General features: G+C 19.8%; 5 protein-coding genes across 5 annotated transcripts, besides 1 other annotated feature; all 5 read right to left on the minus strand.

Annotated features, from left to right (window-relative positions):
* Positions 1-34: 34 nt before the first annotated feature.
* Positions 35-2,446, minus strand: PY17X_0111300 (SWIB/MDM2 domain-containing protein, putative; the record flags this gene model as incomplete). The annotated part of the gene is made up of 1 exon (XM_725993.1): positions 35-2,446. The coding sequence occupies one exon, from the start codon at positions 2,444-2,446 to the stop codon at positions 35-37; it is 2,412 nt and encodes an 803-aa protein (XP_731086.1).
* A 4,116-nt stretch (positions 2,447-6,562) lies between these two features.
* Positions 6,563-7,599: a sequence feature.
* Positions 7,600-9,857: 2,258 nt separating this feature from the next.
* Positions 9,858-10,973, minus strand: PY17X_0111400 (conserved protein, unknown function; the record flags this gene model as incomplete). The annotated part of the gene is made up of 1 exon (XM_725774.2): positions 9,858-10,973. The coding sequence occupies one exon, from the start codon at positions 10,971-10,973 to the stop codon at positions 9,858-9,860; it is 1,116 nt and encodes a 371-aa protein (XP_730867.2).
* Positions 10,974-12,356: 1,383 nt separating this feature from the next.
* On the minus strand, positions 12,357-14,261 carry PY17X_0111500 (basal complex transmembrane protein 1, putative; the record flags this gene model as incomplete). Its single annotated transcript, XM_022957844.1, has 1 exon — positions 12,357-14,261. The coding sequence occupies one exon, from the start codon at positions 14,259-14,261 to the stop codon at positions 12,357-12,359; it is 1,905 nt and encodes a 634-aa protein (XP_022811262.1).
* Positions 14,262-15,616: 1,355 nt separating this feature from the next.
* PY17X_0111600 (60S ribosomal protein L39, putative) lies at positions 15,617-16,096 on the minus strand (the record flags this gene model as incomplete). The annotated part of the gene is made up of 3 exons (XM_022957845.1): positions 15,617-15,665; positions 15,861-15,964; positions 16,094-16,096. The coding sequence occupies 3 exons, from the start codon at positions 16,094-16,096 to the stop codon at positions 15,617-15,619; spliced, it is 156 nt and encodes a 51-aa protein (XP_022811263.1).
* Positions 16,097-17,551: 1,455 nt separating this feature from the next.
* On the minus strand, positions 17,552-26,768 carry PY17X_0111700 (conserved Plasmodium protein, unknown function; the record flags this gene model as incomplete). The annotated part of the gene is made up of 5 exons (XM_725604.3): positions 17,552-17,650; positions 17,741-17,831; positions 17,926-18,072; positions 18,297-18,369; positions 18,560-26,768. 5 exons carry the CDS (start codon positions 26,766-26,768, stop codon positions 17,552-17,554), a joined length of 8,619 nt encoding a protein of 2,872 aa, XP_730697.3.

A 26,768-nucleotide genomic window follows, 5' to 3' on the forward strand; every position in this document is an offset into this window, starting at 1 on the left:
TTTTGTAATAAATCCATTAAAATAACTTTTCATTTTATGAGCCCAAATTATTTGAATTATAAAAGTTATTATTTGAATATATATCCATGGGCATATTACCGTCATACATTGGATTAAAATTGTTTTGAGGGTTTATCCCATTAAAAGGAAAGTTCATATATTGTGGTTGATATGGTGGAATTTGCTGATTATTATATACATTAAAATTATTATCATTATTTTGCATATAATTATTTTCGGGATTCATATTTCCTATGAATTGATTAGGTTGCATATTATTATTAAAACCCGAAGATGGATAATTATCCATAGGGGCTGGGATATTGTTTTCATAACTCATATTATTATATGGATAATTTTGCATAGGTTGTTTTAAAAAATCAGATGGGTTATAGTTCATATTTTTATTTCCAAAATAATCATATCCATTAATATTATTGTGGTTAATGTTGTTAACGTTATTGTTAATATGATTATTGTTTACTTCAGAATTATTGTAATTATAATTCATATGTTCTTTAAAGCGTTGATTAAAATTTTCTGTACCAAAGTTTACTTTTTTCTTTGTATTTCCGTTTGAATTTGTATCATCAATTTTTCTCTTATAATCTAAATTCATTGAATTTAAAACAGATTTAAGAACATCGTCAATATTTTTATTTTTAATTAATAAATATTTTGAAATTCCTCTATGAACCCATGGCAAAGTATAATAGTTATCATCATTAATATTAGCTGATTGATCATATATATAATTGTGATCGCTTAAATTTTCCATATTATTTGGAAATTTACTATTCATAACATGATCAATAAATGCACATGGATTTTCATAAAAATTTGTATATCGTAACCTTAAACTATTTTTTTGTTTTATTTTACATAATATATTTATAATATCATCATCAATACTATTTATTTCATTTTGTATATCATTAATTTTTTCAAATATTGAAATTGAAATACAAGAAGGCATATTATTTTTTTGTGGGTTTTTTATTTTATTATTATGTAATTCATTTATATCGCTATCAAAAGATTCTTCTTTAATCGATTGTGTGTATTCACTTTTGTTATCATTGTTTACATTGACATTCGTATTTTCATCATTCTCTTCCTTCGAATTTACATTTTCATCATTTTCGTTTTTATTTATTTCATCTGCTCCTTCTGTAACTAAATCTTCATGTGATTCTATTTTACAAGAATGATCCGCATTATTTGTATACTTAGTAGATTTGTTAGAGTCTTTCCCTTCGTTTAATTCAGATTGTTTGTTATCATTTATTTCATTCATTTTTAAAAAATTTACTAAATTATTTAAATGATGAGAATCAAGTAAAAATTTCTTATATTTGCCTTCATCTAAAGTCATATAAGGTTCAAAAATATCAATGACAACATCATATATGCTTTCAGATTCATCTTCGTTTTCTAAGTCGACAATATGTTCTAAAACTATTGGTTTTTGTATGGATAAGTGCTTTTGCAAAAGATTGGGTAAATCAGAAAACTCATATTCATCAACCTCTAATATTGGTTTTAACACTTCATCAGTTTTCATAACACAGTTAGAACCAACTAAATCGTTTTCTAAACTATATTCATATATACGTTTTATGATTTCAGGCATTGTCTCTTCAGATGATTTCATTAAATTTTTTAAATCAGATGAAAGCTCAAAAAATGGTATTTTTTGATCCAAAAATAAAAATATTTTTATTGTCTCTTTTTTTCTTTCATTTATTATACGTGTAAATGTTAATTTATCACAATCATAATAATTTTTATTTTTTTTATCATATATAATTGTTTCTTTATCTCTCACAACCATTATTGTTGAAAAAAAAGATGTAAATTTCATAACATTCGTATTACAATAATCAATTTTCTCATTGTTTTCAGATATGTCATCAATTTCTGTACCTGAGTATTTACAATCATCTTCTTTAGGTGTTATTAAATTATTACCATATACATTTTCAAATTTAACTTTTTTTGAACGTACATTTTCAGATTCCGATGAATCGTAATCATTTTCATCTTTATTTAAAATATAACCATGAATATTAAAAGTAAATGATGATGGTATTGCATATTTATATATATTCTCAGAATTTTCAATTTTTACATCAACAGGATAATTTATTTCTTTATCTCCATCATTAAAGACTGTATATATGTGAATCCGTAATTTTCGCCTTAATTCCTCTGTCTTTAATGCAGATGAAAATGCTTCATTTATATAATAATTACTTATATCAATACATTTATTTATTTCATTTTCATATTTTATTGATGTTTCTATTAAATTGAACTTTTTTTCATCGATTTCCTTAATTGTCCTTGTTAAAACTGAGTTATACAATTTTTTTATTACATCTTCTTTCTCGAAACAATTGTCAACAAATGCATTATTTGGATTTAAGTTATCAATGGGTTCCATATATTAAAAATTTATCACTTTTTTTACTTTTTTAAATTAATAATGTTACTAGAATTATACTTATATTATAAGAGCAGCATTACTTCCTATTGATGTATTTTTACATTTATTTTTGCTTTTTTTTTTTTACAAAAAAACATAAAAATATAGTATCATTTCAGTTGTTAAAAAAATTACAATTTTTATAATATATATAATTTATTAAAAAAAAATATAATATATAAAATACATAATGATCAAACCATTTAACAAATTACATTTGTTATTTTTTTCATAAAAAGAAAAAAACACATAATTTCATTTTTTATATACAAACCAAATTTTTTAATAATGCATAAATCAGGAATTAAAATTATGAAAAGCTCGATAAACATATTGTTGACAATATTTTAATATTGTTCACAATTGCCATTAAAAATGTGAGAACAAAAGAAAAAGGTATACAATAAAAATTATATATTAATATAAATATAAAAAAATAATTACACAATATTTAGAAAAATGTTTATGCATTGTATCTAAATTTTATTCATCGTAATTAATTCGTTGGAACAATAAAAATTGTTTTTTTTTAAAATTTGTCCATAATAAAATATAATATATACTTTTAAATATTATATTTTTATAAGTATATAAAATAATGAACTATACATTAAAAAAAAAAAAATAGTAAAAACAATTCCATCTATGATGCGAAAAAAGTACAGTAGCCCAGTAGAAAATCATAGTCATTTTCCAAGATGTAAGGAAATACATTCCTCGCATTACTATATAATGGGACTATATAAAATATATTTCTTACCATCGAAATAATACATATAGTTTTTGCGTGTATAGTCCCTATAATATATTACTAAAATATAATTGAATCAAAACTAGTCTAAAATTAAAGCTCCATTATGTTCATAGTTAAAACAAAATGTAAGATAATATTTAAAAATCCCCAAAATATGTATAATAATGAGCTATAATGAGAAATCCTTGAAAATACATAATACGATACTTACAAAGTTCGTACTTTATTTTAAATTGAACCTATTTTTACTATCTTGATTTAACATTTACACGAAGGTTATCAAGCTATATTTAGGTATAAAACATCTTATTTCATTTCACAATTTATTTGAATAAATCCCTTTATGTGGATGTTCAAAAAAATATATAAATGTTCCTAATCGATGTAAATCATAATTCATTTTTATAACAAAAATTAAATAAAACAATAAAAACACTAAGTACTGAAATTTGTTATTTGAAATCGCATATATGTACTTTTTTATATTTTTTAATAATATAAACATTTATAAATTGCTTTCAATTGCCGATGTAAGAAAGCACTGCGTTTTTTTACATACATCTAAATTGAAATATTTATATAAAATTGTTGGAATTCATTATATATTGTGTGATAATAGTTACGTATATAGTTTAGTTTATTTTGAAATAAAAATGATTCTAAAAATGATTCTAAAAATGTTCTACCTTTAGAACAATGTATTTATTCTACAATTTGATGATAATAATAATTCTTCAAAGTTTTAAAAACTACAATAATATTACATTAGTTTCATTGGTTATTATCAATTCCTTCTATTTATATAATACTTAAACAGTATTGTAATTGATTTTATATTGTCTATTATTTGTCCTATATTTATATTTCACTAATATTATTAAAAAAACTCTTAACTTTGTTTTTAAAATACATGTGCTTATTTTTGTTAATTTTATATTGTATTTAATGAAAAATTATTACATCTCATGCATATTTTTAACTGAGGTTTCCTAATTTTAAAAAGTTACATATCTACCAATTTATATAAAATATTCATTGTATATGCACCATTTGCTTGAATTAGTTATATTCCTTAATACTTGTTCTTAAAAATACAAGTATACCACAATATTTTTAATTATACAAATTATATTAAATTATATATATTTGCTAATAACAGGATTTACTGGTGTTTTAACAGATCTAATATTAAGCTGCCACCTTTTGTTAATATATTGAAAAAATGGAATAATTCTAAAATTAATTGTTTTTTCTTTTTAAATAAATACAATTTATATCTTATATTGTAGAGCTTATATCTATATTATTTACTAGCATATTCTATTCATGTCTAATAATAAATTTGTTGATAAACGTCGAAGTGATGGTGATTTACTTATTTCCTAAATTACACATTATTTTTCATTACACATATAACATATGTAATATCGTTTTTTCGAAATATATGGCTTTTTATTTTTAAAAAATACAATATTTTTCATTATCTACGTATTATATATCTTTAGTAGTTATAATAGTATGTTAATATCCATATATTTTTATAGGGGGAAAGCAAAACTATTTGATTTGTCATTTAATGGAAATATAATATGTATGAGTTTATTTTTTGTTTCTATAGTTTTTTTGTTTTTAAATGAGTGTTATTATCTTCTCAAATTTGTCTTTTAAAACAAACTATCAGCAATTTTATATATACATCAAAAAATATTTGTATTTATTTTTCAGGCATGGTACTATTATCTTTAAAAAACAAAAAAATGTCTTATTTTAATACTTAGAAAATGCGTTCTCTTTTATGATTAGAAATACCCCAATATGTGCATTATTTAGTTTGGGCGTATAATAATAAATTAAATATACATATAACAGTATTAAAAATATTTTTCAATTTCAATATTATATATATCATTTCTAAAGTATATATACATGGCGATACTTAATAATAATATACAAGTATTTAAATATATATATTAGTATGGATTAATTTTTAATACTTTCATTTCTATGATAAATATATTCCATCATACATACATATTACTATACAATTTAAATGAATGCATATTTTTTGTGTAAAATAGTGTTAATTAAAAACAGCAAAAATGTCTTTTAAACCTTTTTACCAAAATGTAGAAAAAGGATACATTAAATGCGCATTTTATCAAAATTATGTTTCTTGTTATGTAATGATACAATCAAAATATAATAAAATCGTAAGGTTATAAAAGTGCAGAACATCCTTTTCAAATAAACATCAATTTTATTGTATTGGTATATTATCAAATATATTTTTTATGTTGTTAAGGAAATGTTTTAGATTTATAGTCTAATTTGTTTATAAATCATTATATTAACACATTCATAAAAAGGTGTTATTAATAGAATAAAAGTATAAATTATCGATACTTTTAATAGTTTTTTTTTGTTCATAGAAAGTAAGGATACATAAATATAAACCTAAAAGCCATACAACTGAGTTATTTGTAAGATTTTCTAGTATAATGGATTGTATTTGCTTATTTATATTTTGTTTTTAGTTTCAATTGTTTTCCATATTTACTAAATGCTAGTAAAAAAACATTATAGACACATCAAAATATAATTTAATCAAAGATTGTGTAATATAGTCAACCATATAAAAGCTTTTTTCCTTTTTTACTAGGATTTGTTCATTGTTATAAATTATTAAATAACATTATGATCTTGATATTGCTTTATGTTTATACTAATACATCATTTATTTATAATTTCTAATGAACAAAAATTAAATAGATAGATTAATAAAAACAAGTTCATAATGTAAACAAATTTTATATAGTAATAACTCACTCTTAACATTTATACAAGAGTACTAGACATGTTATTTTATAATTTATGATTTGTATCTCCAATTACAAGAGATAAACTTTTAAATAAATTTGTATTAATAATTTGTTTTATTAAATAATAAGTGAATATTATTAATTATAAGTTTCATGTAAAGTTAAGATTATTATTAATTAAAATATAATAATATAAAAATAATTAATAATTATATATAAAAATATAAATTAAGAATAGAAAAATATATTAATTATTAATAATATTATTATTTTAGGAATAAAATATTATAATAAATATATTTTATTTTTATTAATTTAAAAATAACAATGAATTTTATTAATAATTTATTAAATATAATTATTATAATAAATATTATTTAATTAAATTATAATAGCATAAATAAATTATTTTAATAAAATATATTAAATTAAATAATAAATAATATATATACAATAAAATTAAATTAAAATTATTAATTAATTAAATAATATTATTAAATATAATATATGTGTTATTTAAATGTTTATAAATAAATTATTATAAAATAATTAATATAATATTTATTTAATATTAGTTATATACACCTGTAAAATAATATTATTAATTTTATATAATATATATTAATTAAAATAAAAATAATAAATTATAATAATATTTAAAAATATAATATATTAATTACATATATATAATTATTTTAATTAATTAATATTAAATTTATTTATTATTTTATTAATTTATTTAAATTATAATTAATATTTCAAATACTAAAATGATATAATATTAATTATTATATACAATCATTTATATTTGTTATTTAATATTATTTTAATTAATTTAATTATTTATTTAATTATAATATAATTATTAAATATTAAAATAAAATAAATTATATTTAATTTATATATTAAATTATATTTAAACTATTTTATTTATTAAAATATAATATATAATTTAATAATTTATATTTTTAATTAATTTTAATAAAATAATATATTAATTTAAATTAATTATTTATTTAATACTAACATTTATTTATAATATATTATTTATTTAATTGTTAATATTTATTTATTAATTTATTATTCAAATAATAATACAATTATTTATATTTTATTAAATAATATTAATTAATTAATAATATTTTATTTATTAATATTTATTATTTATTTAATTATTAATATATTATTTATTAACATTTATTTATTAATTTATTTAATAATTATTATTTATTTATTAACATTTATGTATTAATTTATTATTTAATAATAATATATTGTATAATGATTAACATTTATTATTTAATTATTAATATTTTATTAAATAATAATATATATTTAATAATTATTAATGTCTTATTTAAACAATAATATTTTTATTTAATTATAATGTTTTATTAAATAATATATTTATATTTTATTAAATAATATTTATTTAATTATTTATATATTATTTATTAATATTTATTATTTATTTAATTATTTATTTATTATTTATTTAATTATTTATTTATTATTTATTTAATTATTTATATATTATTTATTAATATTTATTATTTATTTAATTATTTATATAATATTTATTAATATTTACTTATTATTTATTATTTAAATAATAATATATTTAATATTGATTATTATATTTTATATATATAATATATTTTAATTATATTAATTAATATAATTTATTATTTTTATATTAAATATTTATTAATATTAACTAATAATTATATAAATAAGTGATTACAAATATAATAGACTTATATATTTTTTAGTAGACATGTTTTTAATAGCTATTTTATACATAGATAATAACAAAAATTATTATTTTTAATGATTTTTAATTCTCAAAAATGTGGGCATATTATTCTGTTTATTATTTTACAAAACAGTGTTTGAATTGATTGTCTTTATATTATATTACATTTGATATATATGTTATTAAACTATAATTGTATTATCCAAACCATTGCAAAACTTATACTTTGTTAAACTTTACATTTACATGAAAGTCTTAATATTTTGTTTTTATCTTCATACTTCATAATCATAGAATTCAAAATAATTTTTATCTTATATTCTAATGAAGTATATATTTGCTTTCCATGGTAAATATAATAATATTTGAAAATCTTTCATATTTTACCAAATTCCATAATTTATAAAATGGTGAATATAAGATCTCTCTATGAAATATGTATGTGTAAATTGCTTTAATTTTTAGAAATATACATCTTATGTTCATTATTAAAGAAATGTAAAGAATTGAACACTTCGTATTTACTTTATGAATATCAATGAATTCAATTCTTGAAATATTATTAAAAAAATGTCAATCCATCGTGGAACATGTTATGTAACTATTGACAATCGCGCGAATGCAATGTATAATGCATAACACAATTAATAATGATACTAAGATGCATCTTTCAAAATATATTAAAAAAGACAAAAGGTAGATAAACCATTGCTATTATTTACATGATATATATTAATGAAATCATTTAAACTTGTGAATTTAAGAAATTAGACAAAATATTAAATTATCTTTCTAAATAAAAATAAGCACAATCGCATCAATATATTATATTCTTTCGTTTCCTAATTTTACTTTAATCGTGTTATGCAATAGGTATAACATTAATGATCACGATATAACAATTTTTAACATATAAATAATCAATAGTTTTTTTACTTGCTAGGTATTTATTTTTTTCTAAAAGGTAATGAAATAATATTATATTTTATAAAAAACTATATTTAAACATTTGCTAAAACTATACATCTATATTATTAAAATATTGTATACCCATTCTTAATAATATTGAAGTCTCAAATTACAAAATATATAAAAGAATCCTGCTTAAAATAACCATAAAATATTTGAAAAACATAAGCAAATTACTAATAAATATAATACACAAAATTTAATGTGTATACTTAAGCACAAATCCTTTACTTAATACTTATGCAATTTTTAATATATTCCTTGTAGTAGACAATTGAGTAAATGATAAATAAAATATTGAACAATAAATATTATAAGAAATACAATTTTTCTCGTATACTCCAAAAAAAATTTTTAGACATTAATCCAAGGTGTATAATATTCCTACATCAATATAGAAATATAAATTTTATGATCTAAGAAAATTAATTGTAGCACCAAATATTTGCATATTTATATATTTTTTAGAATCATATAAAATAAAACAATTTCTAATTTAATTCTTATGCATAATATAGACCTGTTTCCATGGTTAAATGTCATGATAATTATATTGAAAAATAGTAGGTTTTATTATATATACATAGTTTTCAATGTACTAATTCCCTTTTTTATATTTGTTTATAATTATGCACAAATACAAAGTTAAAAAAGTTGTACCAATATATTTAGAAGAATAAATATTTCGGTAAAAAATGTTACAAAATTTTAGTATAAAGAATAAAAAGACATAAATATTATGTGGGGAATATTAAGAAGGGTTCGTTTGCATAACATTTTATTTACTTTGAACAAAAAGATAAAAACTTATAAAATTATAGATTCACATAATATTTATAAAAGGATTTTTATATTTAAAATATAAACAATGAATAATATATAGCGTATACATAATTATGTTTTTTCGTATATTTTATTATAATGGCATTTATGGTTCCGCCACAAACATTGTGTATATAAAGATATTAGCGATTCAAAATTTGTCCACAAATTATATAGAATATTTACAAAGGTTTTTGTTTTGTTTAAGATTTTATCTTAATAATAATTATCGAAATTATCACAAAAATTTTAATTATTATTAATATCACTGTACAATAAATCATTTTTTTGTAATTTATTAAAGGTATAATTTAAGTTACCTTTTTCACTGTCCTGTTTAATTGTGTTCAGTGCTTTATTTCTTTCTAAACAATGAGAAACATTTTTCTTCATACATCTATTTATTGCTGTAACAAAATCTTTAAATTTCCCATTATTGTCTAATTCATGATATTTAATTAAATTGCTTAGTTCAGGCGTTACTGATATATTTAATTTACTCAAGTATTCACAAAATTCACAATCCGAAATTTTATTAGCTATGTATTTTTTTATTATATTTTTAATTGTGTCATTAATAAAATCTCTTGGAAGCATTTCTTTATTTGTAGTGTTATTATTATTATTCATTAAGTGATTTGAAATAATTTCAACGCTTTCAACTACCTTATCAGAATCTTTAATACGTGATTGATCCCATGTTATAGGATTTCTATGTATTTGTTTAAAACATTCCTGTGAATTTTCATCAACACTTAATTTTGACGATTTATCATCTTCCATTTTATTTAAAAATGTGGTTCTGTTCTTTCTGTTTTTACTATTATTAATATATAATGTCTTCATTACATTTACAAAACTTAAAGACCTACTTGGACCATATAAGTATAAAGACCTTTCGAATTCAGGTGTTATGTCAACATTGTTATTAATTAATTTAGCTTTGAATTCATCATCCTTTAATAAGCATTTATCCCATTGAGAATATAATTTTCTTATAATTTCATTTTTTTCTTGTACATATTTATCATTATCTTCATATTTATCTTGCATATACATAAATTGGGGATTAAAAATTTCTTGTACACATTCGGAAATATTTTTAAGTGCTTTTGAAGGATCATGAATAAGCAATAAATTTTTATAATTTATAAAACCGTCCTCAGTTACAACACAATATTTCATTAAATAATCTATAATAGGGGTATCATATTCAATTTGGAACATATCCAACACTTCAATAAAAGTTTTATGTGTAATTAAACCATTTTTATTTTTATCTTTTTTTTTTAACTCAGCACAAAATAGTTTTATTAGTAAATCAAAATTGTTGTCATAATTGATGCAGTTCTTGTCATTTACCATTTTATTGAAAATTATACATATAAAACACAAATATATCCTGAAAAATACAATAAGACAGTATAAATTAAGGAATTTAAGTTTGTGAAAATTAATACTTTTGGATTGCTGTTTTATACATGTCTGCAATATGTTTTAATAGCATGAAACTGTACTCTATATTTTTAATAGGATTTGTTATATATTTTTCTTATAACTAAACAAATATATGTTCATTAAAACATAAATACCTATTTATGGAAAAAAAATAAAATATAAATTTGTTCAGAATTGTGATGACCATCGACATGTGATACTTTTATTTTCTTTTCACATTTAAAACAAGTTTTTATGTAAATTTATGTTAAATACACTTAGGTATGTAATATGTATAATATATATTATTTATTATTCTCGTATAGGTTACACATATTTTAATGCGTTCCATATAGACGGAAATGTGGAATTTGCCTTTTTTGCACACTATATATTAATTAATCCCTTGTATAAAAAGTTATAATTTCTTTTTGAAATAAAATTAATTAATTTTTTATTTTGAGGTTTATATTTTTATGGTTATTAGACAAAAAAAAAGAAATTACATTTTAACATATAAGACAACAATAATATATATATGTTTTAAAACAAGGTTCACTTATATGTTTTTTATTTATTGAATAATTTTTTTTTTCAAAAAATAGAATAAAATATTATATGGGAAAATGTGTAAATTAAATTCCGTCCGTATATGAATAAAATTTTCATATGCACATTGGTAAAAGATAAAATATTTGAACTTTATAATAAAAGTACTATTATTTGTTTAGATGGAAGCATATATCAAATAATCAACCTTAATGCTTTTTTTTCAACAATTATTTACTATATATTAAGAATGGAAAATTCTATGCACTTTTTTTAATACTGGGTTATATATTCACCTATTTTATATAATATTGATAAATGTTATTTTTAAAAACGTAAGATAGGAACAGAAAAAAAAAAAAACGATATAATGAGAACAAATATTCAAGTTATTTGATTTTTTTTTACTATTTAAAAAGTTTTGTGCCCAAAAATATATATTTTTTAAATTTAGGCAATTTTTTCATTCTTGATTTATTAAATGAAAAATATAAAGTTATAAATATCACAAAAAAACTTTTGACAAGATAAAACAACAAAGTTTTTAGTTATTAATTCTAACATATGATGTTACATGTAAAAAAAATTGTTTTTTAATGCTAGAATATGTATAATGAAAAAAAATTATAAGCATTATCAGAAAAAGGAAAATGTAAAATACTAATCATTTATATTATTAAATATATGTTTTTTTTTACAAGTTCAATTTTATTAATAATTAAAAAAATATATATTCTTTTAATAACTATTCATATGTGGAAACTATGCTTTATTTTTAATATCATTGTCTACCTTTGATTCAATGCTTTCTATAACGTATTTAATATTTTTCCTTTCAAGGGAATGTAATTTATATATAAAATAGCTGTTTAAAAATGAAAATATTGAAAAGAAATAGAGGAAAACTACATTTGATATAGTTATATTTTTTAGCACACTGTTAGATTGTAAGGTTATAAAACCAGCAATATTTTCTATAATGGCTATATTTAAAAAAATTGCTATACACATATCAATGAATCCGTTTAATAAATATCCATGATAATTAGCATCTAATAGTGAAAAAAAGGTACATGATATTGAAATGATTTGTATTAAATATACACTATTATTTCCAAACAAAAGATATGTTATAAAATAAATAAGCTGTAATCCTATAAATCCAATATAAAATTCTCTCATTATTATTAGAATTTTCCTAATACTTAAAATATTTTTACTATTTACGATTTTTAATAATTTTTCTTTGTGTTTATAATCATCTTCAATAGAAGGTATTTGTTTTTTAATATATTTTTGATATTTATCATTCATATAATATTCTGAATCAGTTGTAGTAATGTCGGATTTATCATATTTTAAACTCTCTTTCGAATATATTGTGCTTCTCTTTTTATATATTTTATCATTTAATGAATGATACATATTCATTTCATTACCAATTTTTAATGATTTTGCGGAACCGTCTCTTTCGGAATGGTTGTCAGAATGACTTAAGGTTTTTTTTTTTTTTTTTTTTTTAATTAAATTATCATTTTTTGCTTCCTCTTTTTTATCTTTATGATTTTCAATCGATAAAGAACTATGATCATTTAAATTATTTCCATTTTCAGGTATATTATTTATTTCGTTATTATTATTATTATTATTATTATTATCATCATCACCTTTTCTATAATTTCCATTTCCTTTTACACTAAGATTTTCCTGAGAAAAAGATGATTTATTGGAATAAGTTTTATCTCTCTCTTCATTTGTATAATAAAATGTATTTTCTTTTTTATTTTGGTTTATGTTTTTCTGTTTATATCTTCTATCACTGTTTTTATAAGTATATTCCTCATTACTTAAGTTTGAATTTTCAAAAGAGTTGTAATATGAGTCTTTTGTATCATTTCCCCTTGAAGTATTAAAATTGACATTCTCTGAATCATTCATATTATATCGATGAATTAAATCACTTTTTTTTTTTTTTCGTCCTTTTATATTTCTATCTTTATTTCGTATAGCTTTTTCTTTTAGATAGTTCCTATTTTTTTCAATACTCGAATTTGGGTTTTCATATATTGAAGTGGAATTATGTAATGATGTATCCGAATCATTAGTATGCATATCTGATTTATTTTTATTTATTTTTTCTTGGGTTATATTACTATTATCATTGTAATAACTTTCTTCATTATTTTCTCCTTCAATTGAAAGTTTTTTCAATGTTTTCGCATAAATATCATATATGCTACTTTTCTCAAATTTATTATTAGAAACATATTTATTTATTTTATAATCTTTTGTATTTTTTGTTTTATAAGAATAATCTGAATTACTGTTGTCTTTTTCATGATCTAAAATTAATGAAGTAATACGTGGGAAAATTGGGGTATCTGACAAATTCCGTTTCTTTAAACTTTGCTCACTTTTTAATTTGTGTAGAGTTGTTTCTTTTTTATTTTTATTTTTATTAGGAACTCTTTTATTCATATATGCCTCGAATTCATTTATCATCTTTATATCATCATTATCACTACCATTAACCTTTTGTGTGGTTAATTTTAATTTTGCTATTTTTGAATCTTTTCTACTTTCATTGTAAAGTTGTTTTGATTTTATTTCATGTATAATTTCATTAAAGTCATTACTATTATTTATGTTAACCGTAATGTTATCCATTTCTTTTTCAATTATTTTATTTTGCAAAAAAAACAACAAATTAAGAATTACACAAGTTATACAAAAAATGTAATTAAAAAAAATTTAGACAAACAAAAACCATAAAAATGAAATAAATGAAATAAAATAAAATAAAATTATTATTTTTTAGAACAAAAGGGGAATGCAATTAACACCAAAATAACAATCTTGTCTTTATTCAATAAATTAGAATTAATTTTATTATATTATGTATTGTGTGTGTGCAAAATACAATACAAAAAAAATACAAATATGTAAATAAAAATAAATAATTTTTATAAATTGTAATTATGAAATACTTTAAAATACAATTTTTTAAAGGTTAATATAAAAAACATAATTTGACAAACTATTGAAAGTTCAAAATAAAAATAATATTCTTAAATATTTCGTTTATCTTCAAATTAAATTTTTAATAGGTATTTGTGTCTGTTCAATCATTGCACAAATAGTACCATTTTTTTTTTATTTTTTACATGGACATATAATAACATTTTTCATGAAAATTTTATCATATAAAACAAAAAATATATATATTTTTATTCCACAATAAATTGTATGTATTTTTTATATTATTATTTATATTATTATTTATATTATTATTTATTTTTTTTATTGTTACAATCCCCATTGCTACAATTATAAATGATGGGGATATTATAATTTTTTATATTTCCCTATTTTCCTTACATGTATAAAAGATAAAAATAGAAATATAGTATATATGCAATACATATAATTTATATATTTACATAATTATATACAAATCACGAGATTATTGTTTTTTTTTTTTTTTTTTTTTTTAAATATTCGATATAAGGACATTACAAGTAACAAACTGCGCTACCTAAGCACACAACAAAAGTTATCTTTTGTATATTTTTATTATACAAGAGCATAAAGAATTATATATTATAGGTAAACATAAAGGAAAAGCGTAATAACAATTAAATATATCCTTGTTCATTTATAAAACCAATAAGTGTGAATTCTTTACATTTTTATTTGCAGTATTTTTAAGTAGTCGCATATACATGCGCAAATAAAAAAGTTTACTATTTTTCTTTAAATTATATGTTTCTTATTTATACGTAATATATAAGTTTATTAATTTAATTGATAAAACGAGACATTAATATTTATTTTTGCATATTATACACATAATTAAAAAAAAAAATACATACAATATGCATAGTACTAAGTAGTATTAAAGGCCTTATTATTTTTCCATTTTTTGTATTTGTTTTTATTGGTTCTGTAAAATTTCCACTAACATGATATGTTTATTCAAAATCATATTTATTAGGATATTATAAAAATAGTGAGTTGAATATTTATAATCCTAATTTGGTTCTTCTCCAGTGTCTTCTCTTAGTGTTATATCTAAATGTGGAGGTGGGTGAAAAATAAATAGTATTATTATAAAGTGTTGTAAAAAATGCAAAGGGGAGGGTGGGAATATAACATTTCATTATATGCAACATATCCAATCTACGATAACTTAATACTATAATCGATATAGCAACTCTGGATATATATATGCATTTTTTTTTTATTAAAATTATATATTAATATTACCTTATTTTAGTATCTTTTCTCAATCTATACCAGTGAGGTACAGGCCTATTTTGCTTCTTGCATTTTCCAAGTCTTTGTTTTAATCTGAATGTTTTAATTGATCCCTAAAAAAAAAAAAAAAAAAAAAAACACAATTATTTTAACATGTTATATAGTTCAAAGAGTTTAAATTAAGATTGATAAATTTTTTATTTAATCACATTATTATGTATAAGTTTTTTTTTTTTTTTTACCATTTTTAAGAAAAACGTATTTAAGTGATAATGTTATAAAAGTTTCAAAGCTTTGTTTTAAATTGGGAAAGCTATCTTAAATTTGATTTTAAATTTTAAAGGAAAATTTTTATTTGCTTATAATTAATAAATAAAATTTTTATTTTCAATTGAAAAAAATTATTTATTCATATTTTACATTATATATTGTCAACATTTAATATATAAATAATTTATATCTTTTTTATGTATATAAAAATATTAAGAAAAAAAAAAATATATATATATAAGCATAATAATATATAAGCATAATAATATATAAGCATAATAATATATAAGCATAATAATATATATGCATAATAATATTATATGCATAATAATATTATATGCATAATAATATTATATGCATAGTATATATGCCACCTATTATATGCCAAATAATAAATACATAAAAAACATGAAAGGGAAAAAAATTGTATATACCTATAAACCCCTATGGCTCTATCAGCATGCATTATATAATAATATTTATTTTAGTATATGGGAAATTAAAAAAAAAAAAAAAAAAAATATATATATATATATATATATGTAGTATGTATGTATGAATATTTTCCGCCATTTAAATTTATTATTGTTCTATAAAAACAGGAATATTATAGCGCTAAAAGAATGTATTAAAAATATTTGTTTAAAAAATGAGTTTATTAAAAATTTCATAAATAATTTTTATTATTTAAAGGTAATAATGTATTTCAATTATTATAATTTTATTAATAGGCTTAATTCTTTATTATTTATTTACCTATATAAAAAATAACAACATTTTAAAGATATATAATAGGACTTGTTGCCATTTTTTTTAAAATAGCAAGTTAATAATAATATTGAAAAAATACAAATATTTTATGAATGTAAAATATAATAAAAACTTGAAATTATAAGGTATAGAAAAATATATTTGTTTAAAACGAATTAGTATATATATATGTATGCATATATAATAAAAATTATAATTTTTGTACAAATAGAAATGAATTTATTATAATAATTAATTTATATTCATTATATATAAATTAGTGGAGATTAAAAAACAGTTTTAACAAAATTATTTTATATTTTGATATGTTTTAAGCAAACAAAATAAAGTAATAACTATATATACATGATATTTATGTGGATATGTAATGTCTTTTCCAAATATATTAACAAAAGTTTATATATGAGTTAAACTACATTATAATAATTATTTATCATTTTATACGATTTTTATGTTGGGTTTTTCATAGATTTCGTGTTTATTAAAAAATATATTAAAACATAAATATTTATTATTCTGACAATTCCAAACACTAATATATTGTGGAATATACAACTATTTTAAATACAAACATAGAATGAGTTAATTTTTTTTTTTCATCTAAATTAACACATTTATCTTAACAAAAAAAAAAGACAAAACAATAAAAAAGAAAAAAATTAAACCAAAAATTCTATAAAATTCTCAAAAAATGTCTCGTAATTTTCACAATGTGCCCGTATGCTCAGTTTATACAATTTATTTCCATTGGTTTTATTCTGTATAATTAAAAAGGATGAAATTTTTTTTTATAAAAGATATATCATACTTACACATATGTCATGCAATGTTCCCTTTTTTATAATTACCATATTTTGGTGAAATTCGATAGTAGCATTAAACTGGTTATTTAGGCAAAGATAAAAAGACCAGATATCGCAATAATACGAGTTTTGCAACCTTTTATAAAAAAAAAAGAAGAAGCAATATAATAATATTAACACAAAAAAGCTAATTCATATATATATACATATACATATATACATTCCCTTACATGTAGTCATTCTTAAATAAGTTGATAATTGTAGGAGTAGCCATAGATACAGTTGTTGTTGTTATTTCAAAATTTGCATTTATTATTTTTTCAATGTTTCTCTTTTCTCGATCACTTTCAAGTAAGCATTCTTCAGATCTCACTAAGCTGAGGCAAACAAATTAAGAAAATTTATTTAATTATTTGATTATTTATTTTGCATAAATTATGATGTGCACACAAATGAATAACTCTCTCTCTCTCTCTCTATATATATATATATATATATGTATGTATGTGTGTGTGTGTGTGAAGATGTAGATAGGTAATTATATGGTTTAAATCCAATAACATATGTACAAACTTGCACAAATTGAGAAAAAATAATTTACCAGTTCATTTCCCCTATAGCATTGTGATCTGGTTTAAGAAAGTATTCAAGGGTCAAAGCTTTTGATTTATTATCTTAAAAAAAAAAAAAAAATAAAATAATAAAATAAATAAACAAATAAACAAATAAATAACATAAGGTTTATGGTTATATAATTGTTAATTTCTTGTCCTCGAATATATTATGTGAAAAAAAAAAAAAAAAAAAAAAACTAGTATGGATCTATCATAATTTGAGGAAAATATATTTATTTTATTAACTTACCTTTTTGATAAAATGTTTTATAAAGAATTTTTTTTTTTTGTACTTTTAAAACTTTTATTTTATTTTGATTGCAATTTATATTTTGTTCTTTTAATATAATTTTTAATATATACAAAAATTTTGCATCATCAATTTGTTTAACAACACTAAAAACAATTTTTTTATTTTCATTATTTTTTCCAAATATTTTATTTTCTATGATTTTTTTAATTTCTTCCTTAGAATTTATACTTAATAAACTTCTTAACATATTATTTTTTATGATTTCATTTTCACTTGTATTTATATTTTCGTTGGATTCTATTTTTTTTCCAATAAATTTTTCTAAGATTTGTCCATTTATTTTATCATTAATTAAATCACATTTTTCAGAAGTGAGATAATTATATAATATAACAGGATTATCATTTTGTATATTTGATGTATTTACATTTTCAATTTTATTTCCTTCTTCATTTTTTAAATATAAGTTATATGCTTCATTCTGTTTTCTACAACTTTTATTATATGATGAAATATTCATTGACATGAATAAATTTATATTATCCTTACCAACATTTATATCATTAAACATTATAAATGTTTCATATTGTTTTTTATTTTTGAAAAAAGCGTGTTTGTTAATATTATCTTCGAATTCGCTTTCTTCAAATTCGTTTTCAAACCCTTTTTCATCTCCCCTTTCAACTTCAACTTCAACTTCTTTTTTTTCAACTTCTTTTTTTTCAACTTTTTTTTCATCTTCTTTTTTTTCACAATTGAGATTATCCTCCGGCTTATTTGCTTCATTTGAATGTTGTGGCACATTTAATAAATTTGTATTTTGTTTGTTTTCCTTAATAGTTAAATTGTTTATTACAGTTTCAGTTTTGTTATTACTTTGGAGTAACATATTATTTGATAAGTTGGATATATTTATATCAGCATTTGATTTTGTGTTTATTTTTTCATTTTCTGGCTTATTATCAAATAATTCATTTATATTTTTACAAATAGATGTAGAACCATATTCAATAGCATTTTTTTTTTCTGTTGAATTTTCTATATTTATGTTAGTAGGAATAGAATTCATAGCTCCATTATATATTTTATCATTTTCTTTTTTTATTTCTTTATTTCCTTTATCATTAATAAAAGAAATATTAGTAATTAAATTTTCATAATTGGCTATATGCTTATCTATACATTCGAATGATTTTTGAGCTTGGTTTTCTTTTAAATCATTTTCTTCATTTTTATAATCTGAGATAGTTGATTCTGTTACTGAATTTTCTGATATTTTTATATTTGGAAATGACCCATCTTGATGATAAACCTTTTGTCCATTTTCAACTTCATTCAATTTCACATTATTATAATATGAAGAAAATTGATATTGATCATTTTTTCTGGCCATAGCACCATTTTTATTATTCCATGTATTTACATCATTATCAGATGTTTTTATTTTATGATAAAATTCGTTACCAGAACCCATCATCATTATGTTCATATCTTTTGTATTAGATGCATTATTTTTATTGTTTCCAGAACCATTTTCTTTGTAAATTATATTATTATTGTTATTTTTCAAATTTCCATTCATAGAAACATTATTTCCTGTGAGAGCTGTGTAATTGATAGTTCCAATAGTATTATTATAATTATTATTATGAATTATATAATTATTATTATTATTATGATCAACTATTTGCATATTTTCTGATTTTCCTATGTCACTATTATACATATTTCCCTTTATGTTATTATTTAATAGATTTGCTTCTGAATTTGTTAACTGTTGTTCAATAAATTGTTTAGATGCTGTTCCACAATTTAGTAAGTTATTATTATTATTATTATCAAGGGATATGTGAGGTGATGGTTGATTTTTATCTAATTCAGAATTATTCATATTAATTGGTAATTTTGTAATATTTTGTGAAATTTTTCCAAGTATTTTATTTTTTGAGTTTGACAATAAAATATCATTACCAGATGATCCAGATGATGTATTAACACTTTCTTTTTTTTTTTTTCTTACATTTTTTTTTCCATTATTTAAAAATTGATTTCCATCAATATTTGATAAATCAATTGTTTTTGAAGTTTCTATTTGTTTTCTTTTATTTCCTATTTTTTGGTATCCATTTTTTATTTCCTGAAAATGTGGATTCATGTTAAATTTTGACTGATCCTTATTATTCGTTCCTTGTGAGATATTGTTAATAATTAAATTATCTACATTGTTGTTATTAATATTTTTCATGTTATTTTTCATATTATTATTATTATGTATTGTGTTAAAATTTATATGACTATTTAATCCTATAATTCCATCACTATTTAATGGTGTATTATTTATATATCCTACTTTTCCATTTGCGTTATTTCCATTTTTCATTAAAATGTTATTATTGCGATTTACAATATACATCAAATTATCTTGATTAGCATAATTTGCCATATCTGAAATTCCAGATATATTATTATCATTATTTATATATCCATTTTTTTGCATTTGCATCTTGAAAGCAAGATCATCTAAATTTATATTTTCAACTATCATATTATTTTTTTTGTTATTTTTGTTATGCATATTTATTTCCATAATATTATTTCCATTATTATAACTACCTTTATTATTATTGTCACCAAAATTAATATTACATTTTCCTTTAGGGTCCTGATTTATATAATTTCCTCCATTTTGTGAATCCAAATTATTCATTAGAATGTTAAAGTTTTTATTAATATTAGTTAGATTTTTTAAATTTAAAGAATTGTTTAAATCTCCTTTTGATATTATATTCATTATTTTATTAAATTCATATTTAGCAAAATTGTTTCTATTATAATTTTCAATTATTGTATTATAACCATTATTAAAATTATTATTCATATAATCTAATACTCTATTATTTTTTTTATCATTTTCATTTTTTACTAGTTTATCTGATTCGACATCATATATACAATTTCGAATTCTTTCATTATTTTCAAAAACATAATTTGATGGGCTTCCTTTTTCACTTTCATTAAATCCTCTATTATTATCGCTAAGGATTTGGTAACCATTTTTTCTTAGATCATTATAATTGGCTAGATTGGCCGGATTGGCTAGATTGGCTGGGTTGGCTAGATTGGCTGGGTTGGCTAGATTGCTAGAATCCTTAGCACTGCTATTCATTTCTGCATCTATATTAGGTCCTCCATTGTGTTTGATCACATTGGTATAATTTCCTTTATAGGCAATATTATTATTATTATTATTATTTATCCTATTTACATTTTCCACCTTAAATAAATTATTTTTGTTTATATTATTAATTCCATTTTTCACATATCCATTATTGTTTGGACTAATTATTTGATTTTTGTGATTTTCGACATGATTATACATGTCAGGATATTTGTTATTATTGTTATTTTGAGTGTGATATAAATATTCATTTTTATTAAAAAGTGGAGGAAATTCAGCAGTATTGGATCGAGATAATGTGCCTTTATTTTTTAAATTTAATTCATATTTTCCTATTTTATTATTACCATTACTAGAAGCATGCCCTATTTTATTCATTCCATTTTCATATTCATTTTGAAAATATTTTATATCGTTAGATGCACATTTATTTCGCATTAATATTAACCCGTCAATTGTTTGTTTAGCTACATTATTATTTAATAAATGTATTTTATTATTATTTCCAACTTCATTAACATTTAAATTGCTTCTATTCATATTACCACTTAAATGATTTACCTTTGGATACATAATCGAAGTATCATTTATGGATGCTCCATTTATGGATGCCCCATTTATGGATGCCCCATTTATAGATGCCCCATTTATAGATGCCCCATTTATATTTGGATGGTTTATATTTGGATGATTTATATTTGGATGGTTTATATTTGGATGATTTTGCCGACTATTATTTGTTTGGATACATGGATTTCGTTGTGTTGTATCATAAAATTTATTATAATTAATATTTCCGATATTTAACACTCCACTTAAATTGGAATTAGTTCGATTATTCATGCCTGCACTATTATTTCTTGCTCTGTTATTGAGACCTCCATTTTCTGAACATGCATGTGTTTTTTGTCTTAATTGAATTTTATTTTGAAAATTATCCATATTTTTTAAATTGCTTAAATTATTTTTTACATCTATTGAGTTTATTTTATTGTCATCATTAGCCATGTTCATAATTTTCAATAAATCATAATTCCCACTTAGCGCCACATTGCTTTGCATGGCATTGACTGAAATGTTATTTCCACAATTTGGACCCATATTCGGACCCATATTCGCATTCATATTCGCATTCACATTCGGACCCACATTCGGACCCATATTTACATTCACATTCACATTCGCATTCGCATTCATGTTGTAAAAATTTCTACCATTTCTGTCACCGAACATTTCTGGATGTTCACGATTTAGAATTAAACTGTCACCATCATTTCTATTTGAGAAATCATTTAAATTATTTAATAATTCGTTTTTATATTTATTTATATCACTAGAACGACTAATTGGAATATTGTTATTTATTATTTGTAAGTTTGTTATATTTTCAATTTCATTTCCATTGTTTGGTAAATTATGTACCATATTTTTATTTACAAAATGGTCATTCATTCCATTTCTTCTCATAACATTTATTACATTTTCATCTGTTAAAGATCTATCTTTTATATTATAATTTATTCCTTTTACATTATCATTTTTTAAAGAATATTCTAATAATTTAGGAGAATACCCATCCATATTTTTATTTATATTTGATGCATATACATATTTTTTTATATCATAATTATTTGGCGTTTGATGCATGGGAGGAAAATTTGTTATTGATGATTTTATTGACATTGATTTGTTATTATCATTTAAATTATTTATTGTATTTTTTAAATCGGTATTTATATTTGTATGCATTGGATACATTTTATTAATATTTCCGACATTTCCGACATTTCCGATATTTCCATTATTATTTTCTGCATTTTTATTTATACTCATATCTATATTATTATATAAATTAAAACCGCTATTATTAGTTAAATTGTTAATAAAATTATTTACATGTTTCCCTGTTTTTTGAGAATTTATATTCGCTACATCGCTTATTAATATATTATTATTATGATTATTATTATGATTATTATTATTATTATGATTATGATTATGATTATGATTATGATTATGATTATTATTATTGTTATTATTATTATTGTTACCATTTCGCAAACCCTTTGTCATATAATTCGGATTATGTTTATTTCCGTTATTTATTATATTTGGTATATGATTAGGGTTGATTCCATTATTAATAAGGATATCTGCATTTATTGAGTTAGAATTATTTTGAAGATTATTTAAATGGAAATTTGAAACTGTCCCAAATGTTGAAGAATTTGAAATGGTCCCCAATGCTGCAGAATTTGATAGTGGCGTATTTGCTGAATTGTCTAAGTTTATAAATACATCATTATTTAAATTTGTTCTATCATTTTGATTATTCATTATAATTTCTTTATTTTTTTGTTTTAAATATCCATTATTGTTTGGGTTTATACTATTATATATATTATTACCATTATTTGAAAAGGTATTATTACCATTATTTGAAAAGGCATTATTACCATTATTTGAAAAGGCATTATTACCATTATTTGAAAAGGTATTATAACCATGTATATAATTGTTATTATTATCTATTTTTCTTAAATTTTGTGAATTATTAATATTTAAATTATTATGAAAATTGCTCAAATTATTATATAACTTACCATCTTTTTCATGTATATTAACATTTTCTACATACATTCCATTATTATTAAAATTTTTTCCATTGCTATTATTATGGCCTATGTTTTTCATTTTTAGCGAATTATTTATGATATATTTTGCATATGGAAAGGAATTATTATTATTGTCATACGATTCTATATTGTTATTATTGTCATACGATTCTATATTGTTATTATTGTCATACGATTCTATATTGTTATTATTATTGTCATACGATTCTATATTATTATTAGTAGTAGTAGCAGCATTGGCATTATTCACGATTTTATTTCTTCGAATGTTGTTAAAATTAGCATGACCTTTTTTAGATTCACACTCAATAATTTGTATAGTGTTATTATTGCGACTGCTATTACTACTATTGCTAAAGCTTCTTTGGTTATTATTTTTGGAAAAATGATTTATCGTGTTTATGGTATTATTAAAATTTATTTTGTTAGTATTGGTCACATTTGAAAGCTCAATTATTTTATCATTAACACTAGAATGTGTATGATTATTGGTCAGAATTATATGATCATTACTACTATCACTACTATTTTCAATATCCTTATTGCTATTGCTCTTGTTGCTATTGTTACTATTGCTCTTGTTGCTATTGCTATTGCTATTATTATTTATGTAAATATTTAAAGGAAACTTATTATTAATATTGACTTTTTTTTTACGAACCAATAATGAATTGCTTTCAACATTCCCAATAGATTCAATATTATTTAAATATTCATTTTCATCAGTATTATCAGTATTAATAATATCAGAACTATTAACAATATTGGGAATATTTTTTATGTTTTCAAAATTGTTATTATTTGCAATATTTCTAAAATTATTGTTATTTGTCGAAATTACAATATAATCATTATTTTCTTTTACACATTTGGAAAATTTTATATTATTTTTATTACCATTTATTGGTGAGCATAATGCACTCGAACCATTTAAATTTATTTTATTTAAGTTCGAATTATTTTTTAGTTCTGTGGAATTTTTATTTCCATTAATATGTTTTATTCCTACTTTAATTAGTGAGTCATAGTTATTTGGGGTAGTATTATTTAATTCATTTATTTTATTATCAAGTTTATTATTTTTTCCATTTATTTCAATTTTATTATTAATTTGCATATTTGGAAAATATAAATTATTATTAAATAAATTACTACTTAAATGATCATTACTATTTCCATATATACCATTATTATTTATATATTGATTTTCATGAACGTTCATATAATTTTGCATTCCTTTATCGTCTTGACTTTTTATTACATGACCGATACTACTACTATTATAATTATTATTTCCAATATTTTCATTTAATGAATTATTTATAAAATGTATTTTATTTGTTATATTATCATTATTTAAATTTTGATTTCCTTGGTTTATCTTTATTTTATTATTTACCATATTTTGGTTTGAATTTAAAAAATTTTCTTCATGGGCTTTTACTAAGTTATTATTACATGCACTGTTCATAATTTCTCTTTCTCTTATATGTGTCAAATTATTATTGTTGTGTGTGTTTATATTTCTTATCACTTGTTTGGTTTCATTATTATTATCATCATCTTCATCCATATAATTATCCATTTGAAATTGAACAATTGTATGGTTATCATTATTCAAAGGGTTATATGGATATTTATTTTCAGTATTTATATTTCTAGTATAATTAGAAAAGTGGATATTATTTTGGATATCTGAATTTTCATATAAGTTTTTATTTAAATATGTATTGTTCATATTATTGTCATTATGACAATGTATTGTATTATTTAATTGTTTGGAATTTTTATAAATAACATTTTCACATTCATTTAAATGTACATTTGGGTTTTGCATATAATTTGGGTTACTCAAATTTACTGTATTATAGGTACCTGAATTGTTATAAAAATCGCCATTTATTAAGTTGTTATTATTATTATTATTATTGTTATTATTATTGTTATTATTATTGTTATTATTATTGTTATTATTATTATTATTATTATTTTTATTATTTTTATTATTTTTATTATTATTAGGGGTAATGTTGTTTATCTGTGTAATAATGTTGTTGATATTTTTCCTATTATCCTGAATACCTAAATTATTTCTTTTTAACATTAAATTATATTTATAAAGATTTATATCATTTTCATTGAATATATTTTGGTTATATTTCATATTTTCTAGGGCATTTGGATTTGGCCCATTACAACTGTTCATATTGCTATTAATATTGCTATTCATATTATTGTTCATATTATTCATACTGCTATTCATATTATTGTTCATATTATTCATACTGCTATTCATATATATATTATTAATTTCCATTTGCTCGTTCCCATTATAATTCCTTTTTCTTATATCTTCATTATTGCTATTTACATCATGAAAATTTCTTTCCAT

This window comes from Plasmodium yoelii, assembly GCF_900002385.2.
Source record: "Plasmodium yoelii strain 17X genome assembly, chromosome: 1".
NCBI classification, from domain to species: Eukaryota; Apicomplexa; class Aconoidasida; order Haemosporida; family Plasmodiidae; genus Plasmodium; species Plasmodium yoelii.